Source organism: Poeciliopsis prolifica, unplaced genomic scaffold, assembly GCF_027474105.1.
Source record: "Poeciliopsis prolifica strain line A6 unplaced genomic scaffold, Auburn_PproV2 SCAFFOLD065, whole genome shotgun sequence".
In the NCBI taxonomy this organism is placed as follows: Eukaryota; Metazoa; Chordata; class Actinopteri; order Cyprinodontiformes; family Poeciliidae; genus Poeciliopsis; species Poeciliopsis prolifica.
Window position 1 is genome coordinate 1,615,180 of NW_026562440.1, and position 19,721 is coordinate 1,634,900.

At 38.9% G+C, this 19,721-nt stretch overlaps 1 protein-coding gene across 2 annotated transcripts; it reads left to right on the forward strand.

Annotated features, from left to right (window-relative positions):
• The first annotated feature begins 1,306 nt into the window (after positions 1–1,306).
• si:ch211-278j3.3 (E3 ubiquitin-protein ligase RNF19A) lies at positions 1,307–19,314 on the forward strand. 2 transcript variants are annotated; one of them, XM_055020069.1, is made up of 10 exons: positions 1,307–1,464; positions 6,173–6,729; positions 7,453–7,943; positions 10,441–10,646; positions 11,615–11,762; positions 14,461–14,623; positions 14,885–14,999; positions 16,621–16,752; positions 16,924–17,194; positions 17,277–19,314. In XM_055020069.1, exons 2-10 carry the CDS (start codon positions 6,577–6,579, stop codon positions 17,545–17,547), a joined length of 1,950 nt encoding a protein of 649 aa, XP_054876044.1. In that variant the 5' UTR covers positions 1,307–1,464; positions 6,173–6,576; the 3' UTR covers positions 17,548–19,314. The 2 variants fall into 2 exon arrangements, with proteins under 2 accessions (XP_054876044.1, XP_054876046.1); XM_055020071.1 differs by having other exon boundaries at positions 16,945–17,194.
• Positions 19,315–19,721: the final 407 nt, after the last annotated feature.

A 19,721-nucleotide genomic window follows, 5' to 3' on the forward strand; every position in this document is an offset into this window, starting at 1 on the left:
TTCCACGTTTAAAATGATAAACGGACCATTTTGAAATGGTCCGTTTCAAATTTAGAATATTTCTTACCTTTTTTTACGGTAAGAAAACGGACCATTTTGAAATGGTCCGTTTATAATTTTAAAAATAAGAAAATAAATTCTCATATGAAATTAGGTCTGGATTAAGACACTTTAAAATTAGTCTGGTAATTATATTAATTAACAAACTATCTCAAGAACAAGACAGTAGGCCTTTAAAAAAAATAAAATACATTTTTGAAAACTGTTCAACAATACAAAATAATTTATTACTAACATACCATAGCTTATGACTTGAGTGGATTTGTAACATTGCAACTTTGCTGTTTGTACTAAAGTACTCTTACTATAGATAGCATTGCAACAACTCCTGTTATCTGTGATAGGTCAGAGACAAATAGGCCTACTACAGATAAAACTGAGCAACAGCTTATCAACGAGACTTGAAGCGGAGTGAAAATAGAACACTGAAACAACTTTGAACACGTCTTCAACTGCAAAATGATCAAAATGCTGACTAAATCTGGTCTGGTTTGAACAACTCAAGGAAAGTAAAGATTTATCAGAATTTTTAACAAGGCTGTGTTTTTTCAAATTCTCAGTGCCATTAACATCCCTTTACTGGTAAGGTGAACTTAAATGACAGACATAGCCACATAAACCAGCTTTGAAGAGCCTTTATAATGCTATTTTGATGTTTGAAAATAGGTCTTGGAGATATGCATTCTGTAAAATGAGAAGTCATCTTGAGGTCCCTCTGCAGCCTTTGGGCCCTAAGCAGCAGCTCACTTTGCTTATGCTTCTTACTGAGGATAGGCATGCTTTTTGCCTCAGCCACATCGAGCATGGCTTTGTTTTATTTATTTATTTTTAGCATTTATATATCTGTTTTAATAAAACCATATTTTTTTCTTCCACTTCACAGCTGTGCTGTGCTGTGCAGCAAGCAGTCTGCGTGAGCAATTCGAAAAGTTGGCAGTAATGGAGCAAAATGTGAAAAGGCTCCCGGGGTGCTAAAACTTCAGCAATGCGGATGCTATTTTTGGAGTAGCGGGCATACATAGGCCTACGTCTGTGGGGTTCAGAGTGTTTTTGTTATGGAGCCGGTGTGGGAATTCTAAATAGGGGATCCTGGGATTCTGCGTCACTTTTCAGGCTGCTGTCACTGCAGCGTGCAAAAGCCGCTGGGTTGCCACCGCCAGACTGGCTCGAGGACCCCTCTCCTTCTCGGGCTGACCACCGTAACCCCCCGCCCCCTTGCCCCTTCCGCTCTGCAGCTTTGTCCATCCCAGGATCCGCTCTTTGTGCGGCAGTAAAGAGGAGGAGACGGGTATCTTGTGCTACTGTTCGCTCCTGGATGGGGAGGAGCCAGTTGTGAATCGTGTACGCTGCATAAGAGAAAGAGGCGCTGCATAGAGGGGAGAACAAAAAAAAAAAAAAAAAAAGGTAAGAAAACGCAATTTTTTTACGCAATGGAGATGATTTAGGTTTGACCCGCTGCGGAGGATATAACATTAAGACGCGCAATCAGACGGTTTGTTGTTGTTTTCAGCCGAGTCCATGTGGGATGCAATGGAGGTAGAGGTGAATGCGACTGTGCATCGCCTGTTAAACATGCCACTCCCTGCAACAGCACGCTGATGCGCTGGACAAACCCCTTCGTAAATCATTTTAAAAAAATTATAAAACATGACAATAACTTTGAAATACGCGAGGAGGCTCTGGAGCGCTGATTTTTGTCGGCGTGCTGATTTAACTCATTGCATCTAAAGCTGCACGTCTTGCACAGCCTTTTGCGCACACGGGCCTGGTTGAAGAGAATTTTGGACATAAATTGTATATTTGAATATATCAAAAAGTTTGGAAAGATTGCCACCCTTTTTGTCCATTTTTATAATTCAAAGCGCCGTAATAATATGCAGTATTTCAGCATGATTTTATAAAGTGGTTACTTAATAACTTGTAAGGTAACATGTAACTTAACTACAGGCTTTCAGAGTGGAACTGTGTGTTTCGGTCAGGAATTCCTCTGAAAGCATCAGTGTGTGTGTGTGTGTAGGCTGAGGTCATCCTCATGCTTCTAAAACCCGCATTGCTGCTGTGGGCATATGTCCAGCACACAGATATTTTTAAATGCCAACGGGTTTCCCTCTTCTGACGCTGCTGAACATGGGCCTCAGATACAAAAGCGACTTCATCATTAACAGGTGTCAAAGAAAGGAAAGAAAGGAGGGGAAAAAACTGCTGTGAAGAGAAGAGGTCAAGAGAAAAACCAGAAAACTGTTTCTTTCCCTTTTGAGAGGGTGGCAGGATTTCTAAGGAGTAGAAGCTTCCAATTCAGATTGTGTAACAATCCCATCTGTCATTGTCCTCTTAAAAGACTTGCAATAACATATGTCCTGTGCATTTCAGACTCAGAGTTGTGCAATTTAGAGACATTATTTCCACACAGCCCCTATGAGAATTTTGCTGTAAGCACGTTACATTATGCATGAGCTAAAATGGCATTCTGCTTACACAGATACAGGTGTTTCAGCTTCTTGCACTTCTTCAACACATTGTTTTAAATTAGTCTCTTCTTTTGCTTTCACCATCCAATTCTTAAAAGTAGTAAAAGTGTGAGAGGCTTTACGATTAGAGCAGATTTGAGGGAAAAAAAAATAACACTGACACTAATGAGAGGAACATAAAACCTTCTAAAAGTATTGGGGCTAAAAGAACATATGGAGCAGGAAAACCTATTATGACTGTGTCTCCCTCCATGAGAGTGACTGAACATGATTCTAGCCCCCAACATGTTTGATTTGTGTTCAAAATATTAAAGGGTTGGCACAGCTACCATATTATTATGTTTTGTAAAACATTAATTATAAAAGTTTTTGTGCCACAGTTGTTCTGAGATGAAGAGAATGTGGTGAATGCCCCTCAAACGAAACCTTAGGAATCATTCTAGATTTTAAAACCTGGAATATATTTGCACTGAAGTGCAGAGACTTGCCTGCAGAGCACTAAGTGTGATCATCTAAACAGATGTTAGGAACATTCAAGGTAAAGGAAAACCATTTATCTGCAGTTCGGCTCTGCTTCATGTCTGAGCTGCTCCCCTGTTTCTGCTGTTAATGCTGCTTCCCTCAGCTGTCTGAGGAATGGCTCACAGAAAGCAGGGATTATTTATTTATTTTTTTACTTTTTACTGTCTGTTCGAAATAAATAGTTAAATCTTATATCTGCTTGCTCATTCTAACCTGTCATCTTGTTAATAACACTTTGAGAAATTGCATCGATACCTGGAAGATTATCATGCCAGCAGTGACCTGGCGAGATTGAAAACTTTAACCTAAAATGCAAAAAAAAAAAAAAAAAAAAAAAAATATATATATATATATATATATATATATATATATATATATAGATATATATATATATATATATATATATATATATATATATATATATAACATATATAACACCAGAGCAACAGAGGCCCAGATCTACCACACCAGACAAGACCCAAGGTGTAGGTTGTGCAAGGAGGCCCCTGAGACAGTCCAGCACATCACAGCAGGGTGCAAGATACTGGCAGGGAAAGCGTACATGGAGCGACATAACCAAGTGGCAGGCATTGTGTACAGAAACATCTGTGCAGAATATGGACTGGAAACCCCGAGATCAAAGTGGGAAACACCCCCAAAGGTGGTGGAGAACGCCAGAGCTAAGATCCTGTGGGACTTCCAGATCCAGACAGACAAAATGGTAATGGCGAACCAACCAGACATTGTCGTAGTGGATAAACATCAGAGGAAAGCCGTTGTGGTAGATGTAGCAATACCAAGTGATTGCAACATCAGGAAAAAGGAGCACGAGAAACTGGAGAAATACCAGGGCCTCAGGGAAGAACTGGAGAGGGCCTGGAAGGTGAAGACCACAGTGGTGCCTGTGGTCATCGGGGCCCTCAGGGCAGTAACCCCAAACTGGAGCAGTGGCTACAACAGATCCCAGGAACAACATCAGACATCTCAGTCCAGAAATGTGCAGTCCTTGGCACAGCCAAGATACTGCAGGACCCTCAAGCTCCCAGGCCTCTGGTAGAGGACCCGAGCTCAGAGGATAAGAACCACCCGCGGTGGGTGAGAAGGGAATTTTTTTTTTTTTTTTTTATATATAAAAAACCTGACAGCTCCCAAATTTTTTGAATATAGTGATGTGATCTTGAGTGATGATGAATAAAATTTACAACATATGCTTACAGTTCTTCGTAAAAGTTAAATTGATTAAGTATTTGAAAAGATATGACTTCCAGCTCGTGTTGAAACATTTTGTATTCAGTATCAGACATAGTTAAAATTGCGCTCCACTGCTCTTCCTGGTTCATCATTTGTTGTTGCTGTGTGGTGATTGGTCAGATAGTATTTCCAGACGCTGGAAAAACATGCATCTAAAATATCAGCACTAACCATCTGTTTATGGTGCCAACTTTAACGGAGCATAGTCTTCAATTCAAAATTATATATATAATGATGCGCTTCTCCAGGAAAAGCCTGCTATTTATGGCAATTTTTTAGCTTATCCACAGCACCGCAACAGAAATACATGTCTAATCTCAAGTCGTATTCAGTATCACAGTAAAAAATCGGCACGCATATAAAGCAACAGCATTCCGAAAAGTTTTGATGTAAAACTTTTATTTGTACTTCACTGCAATTACAGAATCACTCAACATGACATAATAAACCTTGAAATAGATGATGACCTTTAATTGTCTCAGATTTTATGGGTTATTCCATTGTCCGGTTCAACTCGGTGCCATGGCGACAGCCATTTTAATTGGTCCAGAGTTTTGTGAATGACATCATTCTCTCTTTGCTCTTTGGGCCTGATTATGAAAGCCCACTGCTGCCTGATGGAGAGAGTGAGTTTTCCTTGTCTCTGCTTTGTCATCTCTCAGTGCTCTCTGTCAGCAGGTCACAGCTCTTCTCCGTCTGCTCTGAGTGTCTCATTGGCTGAGATCTTATTTCACAAGTCTTGAGACATAATGATGGGAAGATCATAGTGCGGTGATCCTAAAAACAAGTACATCAGCTTGAATTGCAGACTTTTCTGCCATTTTTCTCTTTGGCTATGACACAGGTTATTTGTTGACTGGTTAAGCCTTAACTTGTCTACCAAAGGCAATAAATGCACTTTCCGACACCCAAAGTCTTCTGTACCTCTGAGCATTTCATACATAAGCTGGGTAATTAATTATACCAACTGCTATGACTTGCATTCAGATATTTATTGGTCTGCAGTTTTAATGAATAAGGGTTGTATCCTTCCTTGATCTTATTGACCAACAGCCCACTGCAACAAGTGGAGCTTTATGGCAATCTGTTCTCCAGGTAGCAGAGGAAAATTCTGATTATTCCTGCAGATTCCCTGGCATCTCGTTAATGTGTCTTTTAAAGAGCAGAATTGATGTGACAGAAATTTGGAATCTTGACCTTGCTGTGTTCCTTATAATCAGTCACCCGAGAGCAAGAGATTTAGAGTTTTGGTGAGAAGAAAAATATCACTGTGGTCACATTTTTTCCACGGAGACCTTCTGGGATGGTTTTGTGAGGCAAACACATCGTGTTGAGAGTCCCTTGGATTCACTTTCAGCCTATCCTTCTGCAGAGTACATGTAACATCTTTGTGGAAAGCTCATCTGATTTACAGCCTTCGGATTTGTTCTGGTCAGTAATGACTAGTTTAGTCCAGCTTCACAATGTGCAGTTGATGTTTTGGCTGACAAGCCATCTGGCTTTCCATCATTTGCCTTTGTGTTTCTTAGGCGTTCTTTTGGATGACTTTTGTTTCACATTGTGGTTTAGATCATCTTCATTTTTAAATGTTTTAGAATGTGATGGGGGTTTGCACTACTGTTACCCATTTGTTTCAATAGTATAAATCAATATACATAAACAAATTGCAGTTCAGACTGTTAAAGTCTTTAAAAAAAGGACTTGAGCAATATAGAATGAGTATAAAATTGCATAAACTTAAAAAAATTTGACAGTTTGTGATGTTCTTTAATACTAAATTAACTCAGTGATACTAAAATGTGATGTATTGTGTAGATGATACTCTCAGTTGAGATTAGTTTTCATGCTACTTTTATTTTTTCTTTCTGCAGGGAACAGGACTGTTGATGCTCCAAAGAAGACCTCAGCTCCAGGTGGTGGACAGTTGAGGGCTAATTTTAACCATGTGAATTTCAGTTCAGGAGGAAGCAGAGGAGGAAACATAAACCACATGACCAGCCCTCTGAAACAGCACCAAATTAGCAATGTTCCCCTCAGGCAGGGATTACCTCCTCTTCAACGTCTCGCTCTCCATCTCTCCCACTCCTCTTCGCTCAAATAGCAAAGTAGCTGTCCAGCTCCAAGACTCTGATCCGTGAGAGCTCTCACTGCTCACCCGCCCACAGGCAGATTAAACAAAGACGCGTTGCCACTTTCACATCCCGCATCCTGCTCATGGTTGTAGGTCTGCCATCCTCAGCCGCTGCTGCTCCCGCTCCTGCTCAAGGCCCGAAACATGAAGAGGCCCAAGCAACAAACTGGGCCTTTGAGCTTCCTCAACTTTTTCAGCCGCAAGCCCAAATCGGAGCCGAAGCCTGAGAGACCTGTGGAGCCCCGGCCGAAAGAAGAGGTGCCTATAACTCTGACTCCAAGCACGCATCCAGAGCAGGTGAGGCTGAAGCATCTGAAAAATGTCTGCGGCATTAATAAATATTTATTTAAGCCGGGAACACATTTTTGCTTTTTGTTCAATGCATCTTTTTCAGATTAAAAAAAAAAAAAACCTCCCATTGTACTGTATCCCATTTACAGTGTATTGACAGTTCATTCTTCTTCAACTTCCTGACACTTTGCCAGATTATTGACAAAATCAGTGTATTTTTGTTTCAACTTTTTGCTCAAATGAATGCAAAGCTCCAAATTATTATGCAAGTGAAATTTTGTCAGATTTTCTGAAATGGTCAATGCAAATAATTGTCAGTATAACTTTTAAGTCGTATGTGTACAACTGACACATAAAATGCGCTAGTTATATTGACAACATTTGAAAAATGCTAAGCATAAGAGTAATTCTGCAAATCACTGTAGGGAAGATTTTCAAAAACAAAGTCTAGAGATCAATTCTTTGGATTTATCTTCAGGTTTATCAAATCATTTAGGATGTTTGTTTTATTAACTGGCCTATCAGTGACCTCATCCATTTTCTGGTACTTACCATGGATAGTGTAACAAAACAGATCCCTAGACTAGTAATTAGTTGGTCATTTCTAGAAATCATGTTGCCAAGAAACAACGAACTGAACATGCACTCAGTAGCAGCACAAACAATAAGTATACTGTATTTGGAACGCGCGGTCAGATTCGTAGGTAATATTCTTTATCATTTTTTCAGGATATCAGTCTCACAGCAGTAGATGCTGGAGAAGCAGGAGCTTCTGGAGCAGAGGGAGCAGAGGAATCAAGTTTGCCACCTGCAGCAGAGGTGGGAAGGACCAGCACCGCCACAGAGGCGTGTGTGGGCGGGGCCAGCAGCGGTTCCACTGGCGTCCTTTCCCTGTCCTCGTCCAGCCAGGAGCAGCTGCTGGACGAACACCTGGAGGAGTGTCCACTGTGCCTGCTCAGCCAGCCGCGCTTCAACTTCCCGCGCCTCAGCTCCTGTTCGCATCGGGCGTGCGCCGACTGCCTTCGCCAGTACCTGCGTATCGAGATATCAGAGAGCAGGGTGAGCATCGCATGCCCCCAGTGTCCTGAAGCACTGGCACCGCTGGATGTCCGCACCATCCTGGATGACCAGGCACTGCTGGAGAGATTTGAGGAGTTCCAGTTAAGGCGTTTTTTGGCCGCTGACCCAGATACACGCTGGTGCCCGGCACCTGACTGCAGGTGAGAGCAGAGGCCTGACGATCATCACATCAATAATTCCACAATGCATAACTCTCTGAATAACAACCAAGTGCACACCATGAAAAAAACAAAAACCAAAAATGGCATTGACCTTTACCACACCTGGACTGGAAGCCAAACACATTATGTTTTGTCATGATTCATTGACTAAACAGCTGAACTCAGCAAGCAATTTTTTTCTTATATTTCTGTATGTAGAATTCGGAAATGGAAACGAAGTAGGAGTTTGTTTGTGAATGTGATTTTTCTTGTCCTGACATACTCATAAAGCTCAAAATAGTCCATGTGGAGAACCTAAAAGAAAACCTGTTAGAATTTTTTTGACACCGCTCCATTAACAACGCCGATCCAAGTTATATAACTATAACTTTGAACCTCCTCTTATGGGAGGCTTCAGGCCTCCCATAAGAGGCCTGAAGCTCAGTGAAAACTTCATGGAGAGAGGAATTGTTGTTGGGATATTTTTTTACCTCAATAATGACATAATTAACAGAGTGCATCACTAGTTGATCTGATTTAACTCCTGTCTTTGCAGCTGTTTGAAGAAATCAAACAGCTGATCTATTGCCGTGCAGCCTTAATGAGAATAGATGGGTAACAAGATAGGTCCCTACTCAGGAGTACTTTGCATGCTTTACTCCTGTGAAAAACAGACATTTGTGGTAAAATGCACAGAAGCACTTAGGCTCAGGACTACCACAGGCCTGGCTTTGATGAATGACTGGAGAAAAATAATCAATGACTCTAAAGTATGTGATGCCGTTATAAACTACATACAAAACAACACAGACAGTATTTTTATACAAAACAAAAACACTGGTTACAACATATTACTGTTTATTAGCATCTCACAATGTATTTATATTTTATATTTTGCTTCTTAGCATCCCCGTTTTACTATGAAGTACTTTTACAAATTAGATTCCCAGCATTCTCCAGGTCCTCCAGTGTTTCTCACTGAACATTAAAAACCTTTTGGATTTTATTCATACCACTGTATATGTTTCATCATTTTTGGGGTTAATCCACCTGAAGTTCTATAAATCTTTCAGTCACAAGCAGTGGCTCTACAAAGTGGGGTTTCCACACATAATGACAGCTTGAGGCAGACCGTGCTATAGGGAAATATGTGTCACATTGACAGGCTGCTATTTAAAGAATGCCTAAAGAAAAAGTGAAACGATATTGCATGAAGTGAATATATTCACATTGTTTGACAGAATAATGGACATTTAGTAAGAACAAAAAGAGCATTGTTTAATTATTTATCTGTGTACGTATATATCTAGAAAAATCAATTATTTGTGTAATAATCAATGGGTATGTAGACTGACATTCTGTTAAAATAGATCTCTGTAAAAGTACCCATATACTTATAGAATATTTTTTAATACCAGAAGAAACCATTATGGCAGAAATAATCAGAAAAAGAAAAATACTATCTGCCTAACTCACTAAATATTAAGAATGATATAAATATAATATTTATATCATTCTTAATTCTTAATATTTGTAGTTCAGTTTTAAGTAGATTTTATGACCAACGATCCATATTTTAGCTATTTATTTTTGTATGAGGAGATTTTTTGTTGAAAGCCTGAAATATATATATATGTATATATATATATATATTTATATATCAATTTTTTTGTTCTTTTCTTTCTATGAAGTAAACTTTCATTTTTAAAAACTCTTTGCATCTTTTAACATCAACTACCTCACTCACTCTGAGACAGCTGTTTACCATCAGCTTTGTTCAACATAAACTAACTACATCTGATTCTTGAGTTGCTATGAAACCTTCTCCACCTGAATCTGTGACTTTCAGACGCTCGATATATTGAAAATACGACCAAATAAAATAATAAATTGATTAATTGATATTCTCAGATGGATTTATTAATTTATTGTTGCCATGGCATGTAAGATACAACTACTCGATGTGTTATGCTTAGTTTAGATGGATTCTGTGTTTTCTTAAACATACTGATGAGCCTGTTGATTCATTTTCACTTCATTCAACATCCTTACATGGCAATGCATTAAAGATTGCTCTTAGATCCAGGTAATCCAAAAACTGCTGGTTTGTTTGATGACAGTGACATCTGGATATAGTTTATGCATGCAGCTGAGATTTAGAGTCTATTCAGATTGAGTTTGACACCAAAGTAAGATCATTGCAGGAGTGTAATTATCCTCTTTTGTGTGTTTGGCCTCCAACTTCTTTGATTCAATCAAACTGGAAAACATCACAGAGCTGAAAATGCCAGCAGGATAAAAAAAACATCTGGCTTTCAAATTGCTCACAATCTCCCAGCATTTGATACATGATCACATACTCTTTTACTTGTCTTCTCATAAACATTCAAATTCCTCCACATCTTCTTTGAGTCTTTCAACTTAACATCAACACGTCAGGGCAATAGAATGAGGCATGTAGAGTTGGCATTAAATTGCGTCCCTTTCTGAATTATAGTTATGCGGTCATAGCTTACGGCTGTGCAGAGTGTCCCAAGCTGAGCTGTGGCCGTGAGGGATGCGACACGGAGTTCTGCTACCACTGTCGACAGCTGTGGCATCCCAACCAGACGTGTGACCAGGCCCGGCGTCAGCGTGCCCGCCACGCCTCAGGTGGAAATGATGCCTCTGCAATGTATGTCTTCAATGAAGAACCTGGAGGAGGTAAGCTTGGAAGCAAGTTTACTGTTGAGTCCTTGGTTTAGAAAGGATGGCAAGAATGTAAAGTTAGGATGTGCCCTCTTTAATTATCGGTTGCTCTGGCAATGACGAGTGAGGAGCTTCAAATGTTGACCCCAAAAAATGTAATTGTGGTTCTTTTTCCACATTTCTGTGTTTTCTGACTTTAGACTGAAAACAAAATCAGACCCATGGACTCATGGACATTTCAGACACACTTACTTGGTAACTACTGTTGTAGATTATGTTCAGGTGGTGTCACAGTAATATAAAAGTCGTATATCATTTTCGTATGTGTTGTAGAAGATCATAAAATAATTCATTCTGAGCTGATGGGATCATTTAAATGTTGAAAGAAAGCACCATGAGAATGGTGCCTCGGGGAAAACCAAACAAGTCAAAATATTTCCAGGTTGCCATTTAAGACCTGAACCAGTTCACTACAGTACCAGACAATCCCACACAGTTTTCCAACTTATCAATCAGGAAACCATAATCAGCTTTGTTCAACTCAGCTCTAAAATTTAGCAAAACCAAGATAGAAGTTTTTGATGCATCACTATTCAAAAAAACCTTAAAGAAAATAAATAAAAACCAATTCCAGTACTGTGGGGTGATTGAAAATGTCTCTGGAAAACCAAATGAGACAAAATAGTCCCAGGCTGAGTATTCATATTGAAAAAAGAGAACATTTTTAAGCTGCCTGATATAAATAGATAACAACTTGTAAAATATAATTTATTTCTAAATGTTATACACATGTTGTGTCATAAAGTTGACAGACTTGTTTCCACTACAAAATAAATATGCACTATAGCATAGGCAATTACATAAATGGCTTTTTCTTAGATTTGCTATTCGCTTTTTTAGTAGAAAAAGATACAAAGTGTATCTGTTTATGGTCAGAAAGTAGCTGTATCAAGTTCTTGTTGTCCGTATTTATTCTGTTACAGATGCAGAGGAGATAAAGGCATGTCCTCGCTGTGGCGCCTACATCATGAAGACTAATGATGGCAGCTGTAACCGCATGAACTGCACTGTGTGTGCCTGTCAGTTCTGCTGGCTGTGTATGCAGGAGATCACTGATGTGCACTACCTCAGGTATTCCTGCTCGCAGTCTTACTGTGTTGTCTCAATATGGGGAACCACATGCAGCGTATCGTAAGTTTAGCACCACAACAAATTCTCATGTGCACAGCTTATTTCAATGAGTCTTTAATATATCCCCCTCTGGTGACGATATTTAAATTATACAATTCATACCAGAGCTTGACAGTTGCACCAGCTTCAGCAGTCCAAGAATCAGATATAAAATTTTTTGTTACCTGTCCATAATTTACTGTACGTATCCAGAATATTTGATCAGTTGAAATATTGAAAACATTCCCCCCATCAAGTGGACAGAAGACCTCATTTGCTCTGGTGTTCAGATGAACTCTATAATGACTCACTATGTTTTTTTAGAGGCCATCTGAAGCCAGTTATTGCACTAAGGTCTTTGTATAATATGTCTACTGGATTTATCATTCTTAGTTATACACTACTTTCTGTTGGTCTATCACATAAAATCCAAATAAAATGCATTAAGATTTGTAGTGCGACAAAAACATGTACAAGTTCAAGGGGTCTGAGTTCTTTTGTAAAGTATAACAGGCAGAATCAATTTAATGGAAATGTTCCCGGAAAATACACCGGCCCAATGGCTGCTTTTACCACTGCTACATTTTATTATGTGCCTCGGCTCTGATGGTAGCTTCACACATTTGCAAGTCTTTATACAATGGGCAATGCTGCATCCACTTTTTTTTTGACAGATACAGTCCAACGTTATGTTTTATTTATTTCATGATTTTCTCCCAAGCCATCCGAAACAATTATTATTTGACTAATTTACACTCTATTTGAATTTGTTTAAGATGATCTAATGCACGGAGAGAGCTCAGTCGAGTTCATAGCTGAAATATAGCTTTCCCTCTGTTATGTTTCACATAAGAGATTTGCATAAATCTCCTGATTTACGACGAGTGCTGGCTTTTGTTGCATTAAATTAAGTTCTTCAGTGCTACGTAGTAAGCATTATAGGGACAGGGATTTTAGATTTTATCAATCAATTCTCACAGTTTCTATCACATACATATTTGAAAATAAGAATTTGTTTCTTATTGTAGTTCACTTATTCATCAAAAACATCACTTCTTGTAATTATAGTATCTCTCTTTTTCACTTGTTAAGTGCAACTCAAACTCTAGCAAAACATGATGTGATTATACAATGCTATTATACAACACAATGTGAATATATTCTTTTCTTGAAGAATAATATATGTAGACCATCATCACCATCATAACAAAAAGATGTGTTTTGGAAACACCCAGTTTATGCTCTATTGGTTTTAACTGAATTTTCCATTGATTTTTCAGTCCTGGAAAGAAGCTGCCGTTAGCTTCCCATCATTCATCCTGTTTAATGCACCAACGTATTTCCGTTGTGGTGGGGTCGATTTTAGCAGTACTGAGAAAACATGTGTGGTTGCTGTGTAATCATTTTTATCAGTGTACAATTCTTTGACTGAGGGTGGCTGCATGTGTCAGTTCTTTAAAACAAGAATCACTTCCAAAGATCCCCCTGCCCTTCTCCTTCTCCCTCTTACTTGTTTCATGTCTCTTACATTGCAATTACAGTAAATGTTCTGCTGAAGGGTGCAGTCTTAAGGACCGCACAATGAATCTGCTAGGTCAGTGCAACAGAGAACAATAATAATAGCTCACCTCACTATAATTCCCCAAAGTGACTTTTGCTGTTGATAAACAATTAGATACTGCAAGAAATAGCCCTTAGGTGCAGTTTGTACCCTTTATGTTGCCACCCCCGAACCTGCAAGCCAATTATTGCTTGCATGTTAATTACGCAGAAAAGCATTAGTCAGTCAACAATTTCTCCATGTATGATTAGAGCATAAAACCAAAGCTGGATATTAAGCATTAGTAAGATTTAAGCCAATGTTGGGATCTCACCTTCCAAAGAACTGTGTTAAAAAAATAACCTGGTCTTTTCTGTAATAAAAACACTTAGCCAAAAGTGACATCTCATGTTGAAATAATAATAATGTGTTATAGTAATAATATAGCAAGGTGTGTTTGTGATATTTCCAGTGAGGGAGATGAAGAAATTGATTGATTTCAATTCAGTTAACAAGAGTGTCCTACTATGGTATGTCCAAGTAGTCCCTTACGATTGCTGTATTGCACACACCAATATTGTAATGACGACTGTGATTCAAAATATTGTGCATCGCTACACTTTCTGGGCTAATCTTAACAGTTTTTAATGTATTCATTGTTTATTTCTGGACCATAGATCTGCCAGCTTAGAGGTTCACATTAGCATCAGTCACTGCTGATGTGACTATTATGGTGGAGAGACAGTGACTCAGGGGGAAGGGCTAACCATCTCAGTGCTCTGGAGTCCTGGGACCTGATAAAGCGCTATGCAAACGCAGGACAGGACATTTGGGAACTATTCTGGATAAGATTGAGCAAACAGGAATGCTTCATAACAAGAAGAACATAATTGGAAGGTCTGAACATCCTGATCACAGGAGAGTAATACAAGAGTGTCCTCAGTCAAAGGCTCCTTCAGATCTGCTGAAAAACAGGCCTCTACAGGAGATACACAGTGATCACCATCGATCATAAAGAATCTTAGATGGCTTGAGTTACAACAGCATTTCATTTCCCTTTCTTACTAATAGGATGGTTATAAATTGAACTGAATTGTGTGTGTGTCTTGTGTGTTCCAGTCCCTCGGGATGTACATTTTGGGGGAAGAAGCCATGGTCTCAAACTCGAAAAGTACTGTGGCAGGTGGGCATGTTGCTCGGAGCACCTGTGGTCATCTCCCTTATAGCAGGCATCGCCATCCCAGTCATCATAGTGGGTATACCAATCTACATGGGCCGTAAGGTAAGCAATAATGGCAAAAGCTATTTGTTGACATGCTATTTTGGGAAAATAGAAATTCAAGCAGTTGTTCAACCACTCATACACTTACTACATAACAGTGGTAGTTGAAGACAAGCTCAGACTGCTTTTTCAGTTTGTCCTCTTGTATTTTGCTGGAGTTTGTTAGTGGATGCAGATACGCGGTTGGACAGATGGAGAACAACAAGAAGGAACAAATTAAATTTCCATGAGGCAATTTGTTTCTAATTTATTACCTTTCAGGTCCATGGTCGTTGCAAGAAAAACAATATCTCAGGAAGTAAGCACTATTTAACTGTGGCTAGTGGGGTGATGATGTCCGTGTTTGTGTCGCCGGTCATAGCAGCTGTCACAGTGGGTAAGTAAATATGCTTAAAGATAAGTTTTCAAATTTTTGGAGTGATTGAAATGGGACAGTTGTATATACTGTTAAATGTATATACAAGAAAAATATTAAACCCTAAATCTGATAGTTCTAAACAAAGTACTGTTTTTTTATTTGTTTGGTTTTTCCACAACAACTTTGAACTAAACGATTATCAGAATGTAGTCAACATATACTAACCCCTTTTTAATTCATACCCCAATTTCAAAAACAACAGACTAATAATGTGATTTCCAGTACCCCTATACATACCTGGATTTATTTGCAAACCACAAATAAATCACATAACTACAACAATGCAAGGTGTATAAATTCTCACAAGCTGATGTTTAAATTATTTCCACATCTTCATAATAGTTTTTGCATCACGATGAGTGATCTCCCATTGGAACACATACTTTAACAAATTACGCTGCACCAGCTTTCTATCCCTACTTCTGATTCCTTGTGTTTTTCCATTAACACCTCTTACATCTTGTGTTGTTACTGCTGATCAACTTTTATTTTGTTCACCATATTTGCAGCACAAAATGTGTTATTGTTTTTGCTTTGTGTCTGAGACGCACTTAAAATCCAACACGTTCTCTTCTTTCTCTCCTCTCTCTCTCCTTTCTCTCTCTGAATTGCTTGGTCGACTCGTTTGTTCTCCTACCCTGCTCTAACACTCTTGCTGAGTCAATAGCGACCCAGTGTTCTGGCTGCGTTAATGATGTCCCTTTGTTTATTTGGAGCTCTGCTTTGTGTTCCCAAATTCCTATCGTACACGGCACGGAGTTGCATAATCACGCAGCATGGTGAGGTTGCTGATCATCGCCTTGCTGAAAGCACTTTGTTGAAGGTTCTGAAAACAAGTGGGCACAAATCAAACATGTAAAAAGTAATTTGACATTTATGGTGTGATTAATTTGTACTCTGGATGTTCGCCTGACAAAAAAATCTCCTTTCATCTTCCAGTTTAGAATTAGAAAGGAATGGCTCCCCCTTGTGTTAGTTTTGTGTAGCTTTTTAAATTGTTTAAAATGATTTTTTTAAAAAAAGTATTATGCTTTTGTTTTTGGTTTTTCAAAAAAAATAAAATCAATTTATCCTGAAGAATTTTAACTTCCAATTTATCTTACTTTACATCTTCGCATTGTCCTTGATGGAAGCTGGTTTGCTGTAGAATAAAACAATAAACCTGTGTTGCACGTCTACATTTTGTAAAATTATGGTTCTGTAAATAAAAACTTTACTTTATTTCACTTTTTATTTATACAGATTAGCCTCAATGACATGAGCAGGACAGAACTGCCTCTTCTGTAAAATCTGTAAGATATGCAGAGACCTGCTTTTAGTTTGAGTAATCCACAATATTATTTAGCCAAGATGTTTACTTACTTTTTATTAGAATTATTTGGAAAATACTGGACAACACATGCAAAATCATAAACAAGCTATCCACTATGGAAAGGTGTGAAAATTTAGGAAGCGTAAATGGGAAAACCATGGGTCACATTCAGTGTGTTGTATGATGTTCAGATTTTCTGCCTTCATTGACAAACCTACTTTGAAAATGCTTCACAAATTTAACATTGCATACTTTGTTGTCTTTCAGGTGTGGGAGTGCCACTAATGCTGACGTATGTCTATGGGGTCGTTCCCATGTCGCTCTGTAGGAACGGCTGGTGTCGACCCCAGAGTGACCCTCCCGAGACTAACAAAATACAGCTGGAAGACTTAGCAAGCTGTGAGTGGACGATGTTTCGCAGAGTGTATTCATGACTTGTAAATGTTTTGTAACATTCTAACAAGAAAACTTAAGTAAATTCTGCTTGAATTTCATGTGGAAGACCAACACAAAGTAGCATATAATTCCTAATTCCTGCCCCGTCTGATTTAGTTTCAACTTCTCTTATAGATCTTCTATTCTCTCATGTAGTCACTGATCACTGGACGGGCCAGAACAACCCAGCCCTCAGTGATACCAGTGTCCAGGAAGTCAGAGTCAGTGTACAGGAGGTGGGCGTCCTACCAAGTACGAGCACTGTACCCCCAGACTTAGATAGATATGTGGGATTGGATGAAGCCACAAAACGCCATGGATATACCCAGCAGGACAGCCTGTCTGACTGTGAGGTTGCAAGTGTGCCTGACAGCAGACTAGATGAAACACAATTGCCTACTTTCAGGTAAGTATTGAGTATCTTCTGATTAGTATTTTTCAATGCATCTGCAAACAAATAATTTTGTATTTTTTTTTTGGATTTACAGCAGGGAAGGAACAAATATTGAAGTGTGCGTAGAAATTGAAACCCATCCAAGAGGAGGCCGACAGTCCAGCTTAAGTAGCATGCTGTCAAGCCGAAGCCTGTCGGCTGAGTCTGTGGGACACTCCCAAGATTATCCTTGTGCCTCAGGACTGGACGAAAGATGGGAAGCAGCAGGACTCGGAGAGGACCTTCACAGACGAGAAAAACTCGGAAGGAAGGCACGAGGAATTGAAGAGACATCCTTCCAAGTTATTGAAGCAGTTGACGTATGAGGTCCCTCGCATGGAGATTTAAGATGGTTTAGTGAAAATAGACAAATCTGTGAACAGACCTGTGTTTGGATGAACTAAGAATCCACAGCCAGGGCCATCTCCTGCTTTTTAAAGCCGTCCCTCCCACCAGATGCCTTCACGCTCCACCCCCTGAGGAATTTGCGGGTTTAAACAGAGCAAATTTAAAAGATGAATGTGTTCAAGTTTATATAAGCATGAGACTGTGACATAGAAAGTAGTGCTATGAACTATAAACAAGACAAGGAAAGCATGACAGCTGTCTAGTTCAGAGTTCAGACTGTTTTTCTTTTTTATCCTAACTGAAACCAACTACCTTTCATTCACTATTTTAAAATCTTTTCTTAAAGTCCTCACTTTATTTGGCTGTTCACTTTTAGACCTTACCTCACTAGTTCCTCACCCTTTGCAACTAAATATACCACGATTGGCATGATTTATTTTGTGAGAGGGGAAAATCCAACTGCCATCGTCTCATAAATCAAATTTATGTGTTTGACAAGCCATGTTGCAAGAAAGGAGGAACTCTTTTGTATCTGATTAAGTCCTCAGTTGCAGTTAAGACACGGCTCACAGATGAAATGGACGGCCTTTAACAGATGCATGCTGCAATTATTGAAACACTCTTTGTGCTTACAGTTCATTATTGGAGTCAGACATGTTCTGTGATGATAATGCAGAACACAGGATGTCATAAAAACCATGGATACATATCCACCGTCTTCCAGAGAAGCAGCTGAGGGCATTGAGATTTTGCATTGTTTTAGTGCTGATGTAAGCCTTTTGAGAAGTTCAAGCTTTAGTCAGAGAGAGAGAGAGAGATGTGTTTTTAGTCTTTAAAAATGCTCACTTTAATGCAAAGCCACAGAGCAGAAACACCACAGTCTTAACTTTTTGCAGCTCTGTAGAAGTGGCAGCATTTCACAATAACCTACACAGATCCTCTGACGCACCACTTAGCATAGCTGCAGTAGTGCGCTACCGAAAACAATATACTCCAGTCACCCTCTGAGGTCACCAGATTTACAACAGCAGCATGAAAAAACTGGAACCATCCCCTCCAGATGATTTGTGAGGATTACCTGACTTACATGCATTGCTTAACTTCCAGGGTGTGAAATAATTCTGAACGTGGTCTTGACATGAAAGCCTCTTCTGGGTTATCGACAGAAACTGAATAAAGATCTCACTTTGAAGGATAAATACAGAATGTGTGTTTCTTACAAGGTTTTTATGTTTCTTTGGTGGAGTTGGGCTGCTTTGTGTTTTCTTATTGGGTCTTTTGTAGATCAAAGAGGTGGCAGGTTTTGATGGCTGGCAATCCTGGTAAACATTTATTTAAAACAGTGGGAATCTGCCGTGATGTGGCTGAAATGAGAACAGCACGGTGGTGCAGTTGTTAGCACTTTGACCTCACAGAGGTCTTGGGTTTGAATTTCTGTCAGCATCTTTTTGCATGGAGCTTGTTTATTTTTCTGCACAAATGTGACTTTTCCAGGCATCCCGCTCTCATCCCCCCCACTTAAAACATGTGTTGGGGAGTACACATGTACATTTGGTGTGGGGTGTACGTTTGAGTTTCCATAAAATTAAATGGAGACCTGTTCAGGGACAAATGTTGCACAATTTTCTCACCTTCATTTTTAAATATTGAAACACATTGGAAAAGCACCAATGCAGAAATGCCATTGTACAAACTCAGGAAACCAGACTATCACATCTGAGTGAACGGGTTCATGTGTGATGTAAATGTAGGTAAAAGGACTTACCTGTCAATAAATAATTTGAGTTGGTTGATCAAGAATCCAGTCATTAAAACAATAGGTGCAACTATTTCAATGATCACATCCTTAATTCTGACTGTTTTTTTGCTTTTAAATACCTATCAAAAAAGAAATATTTTTTTTATGGTGACAACATTTCTGAAGCATTTCATAAAAATAGCATCAAAGAAACAAGAAAACGTTATTTTATCTTTTAATTTCCAAACATATTTTAATTTATCCAAAACGTTCAAGCTATAAAGTAAGAATAAATTTAATATCTTTCAGGTTAGTTTGCTGGATAAGGTGGATATTTTATCTTTGCAAGCGGTTAACGCATTTTACAGAAGCGTAAAGTTTATTTCTACATTTTTCATGAAAATACAATTATTT

Excerpts from the sequence above, each read along its gene's own strand:
- si:ch211-278j3.3 (XM_055020069.1), top strand. The coding sequence starts at position 6,577 with ATGAAGAGGCCCAAGCAACAAACTGGGCCTTTGAGCTTCCTCAACTTT. Across the intron at positions 15,000-16,620 it reads CATAGCAGCTGTCACAGTGG|GTGTGGGAGTGCCACTAATG; the intron begins GTAAGTAAATAT and ends GTTGTCTTTCAG. Across the intron at positions 17,195-17,276 it reads ACACAATTGCCTACTTTCAG|CAGGGAAGGAACAAATATTG; the intron begins GTAAGTATTGAG and ends TTGGATTTACAG.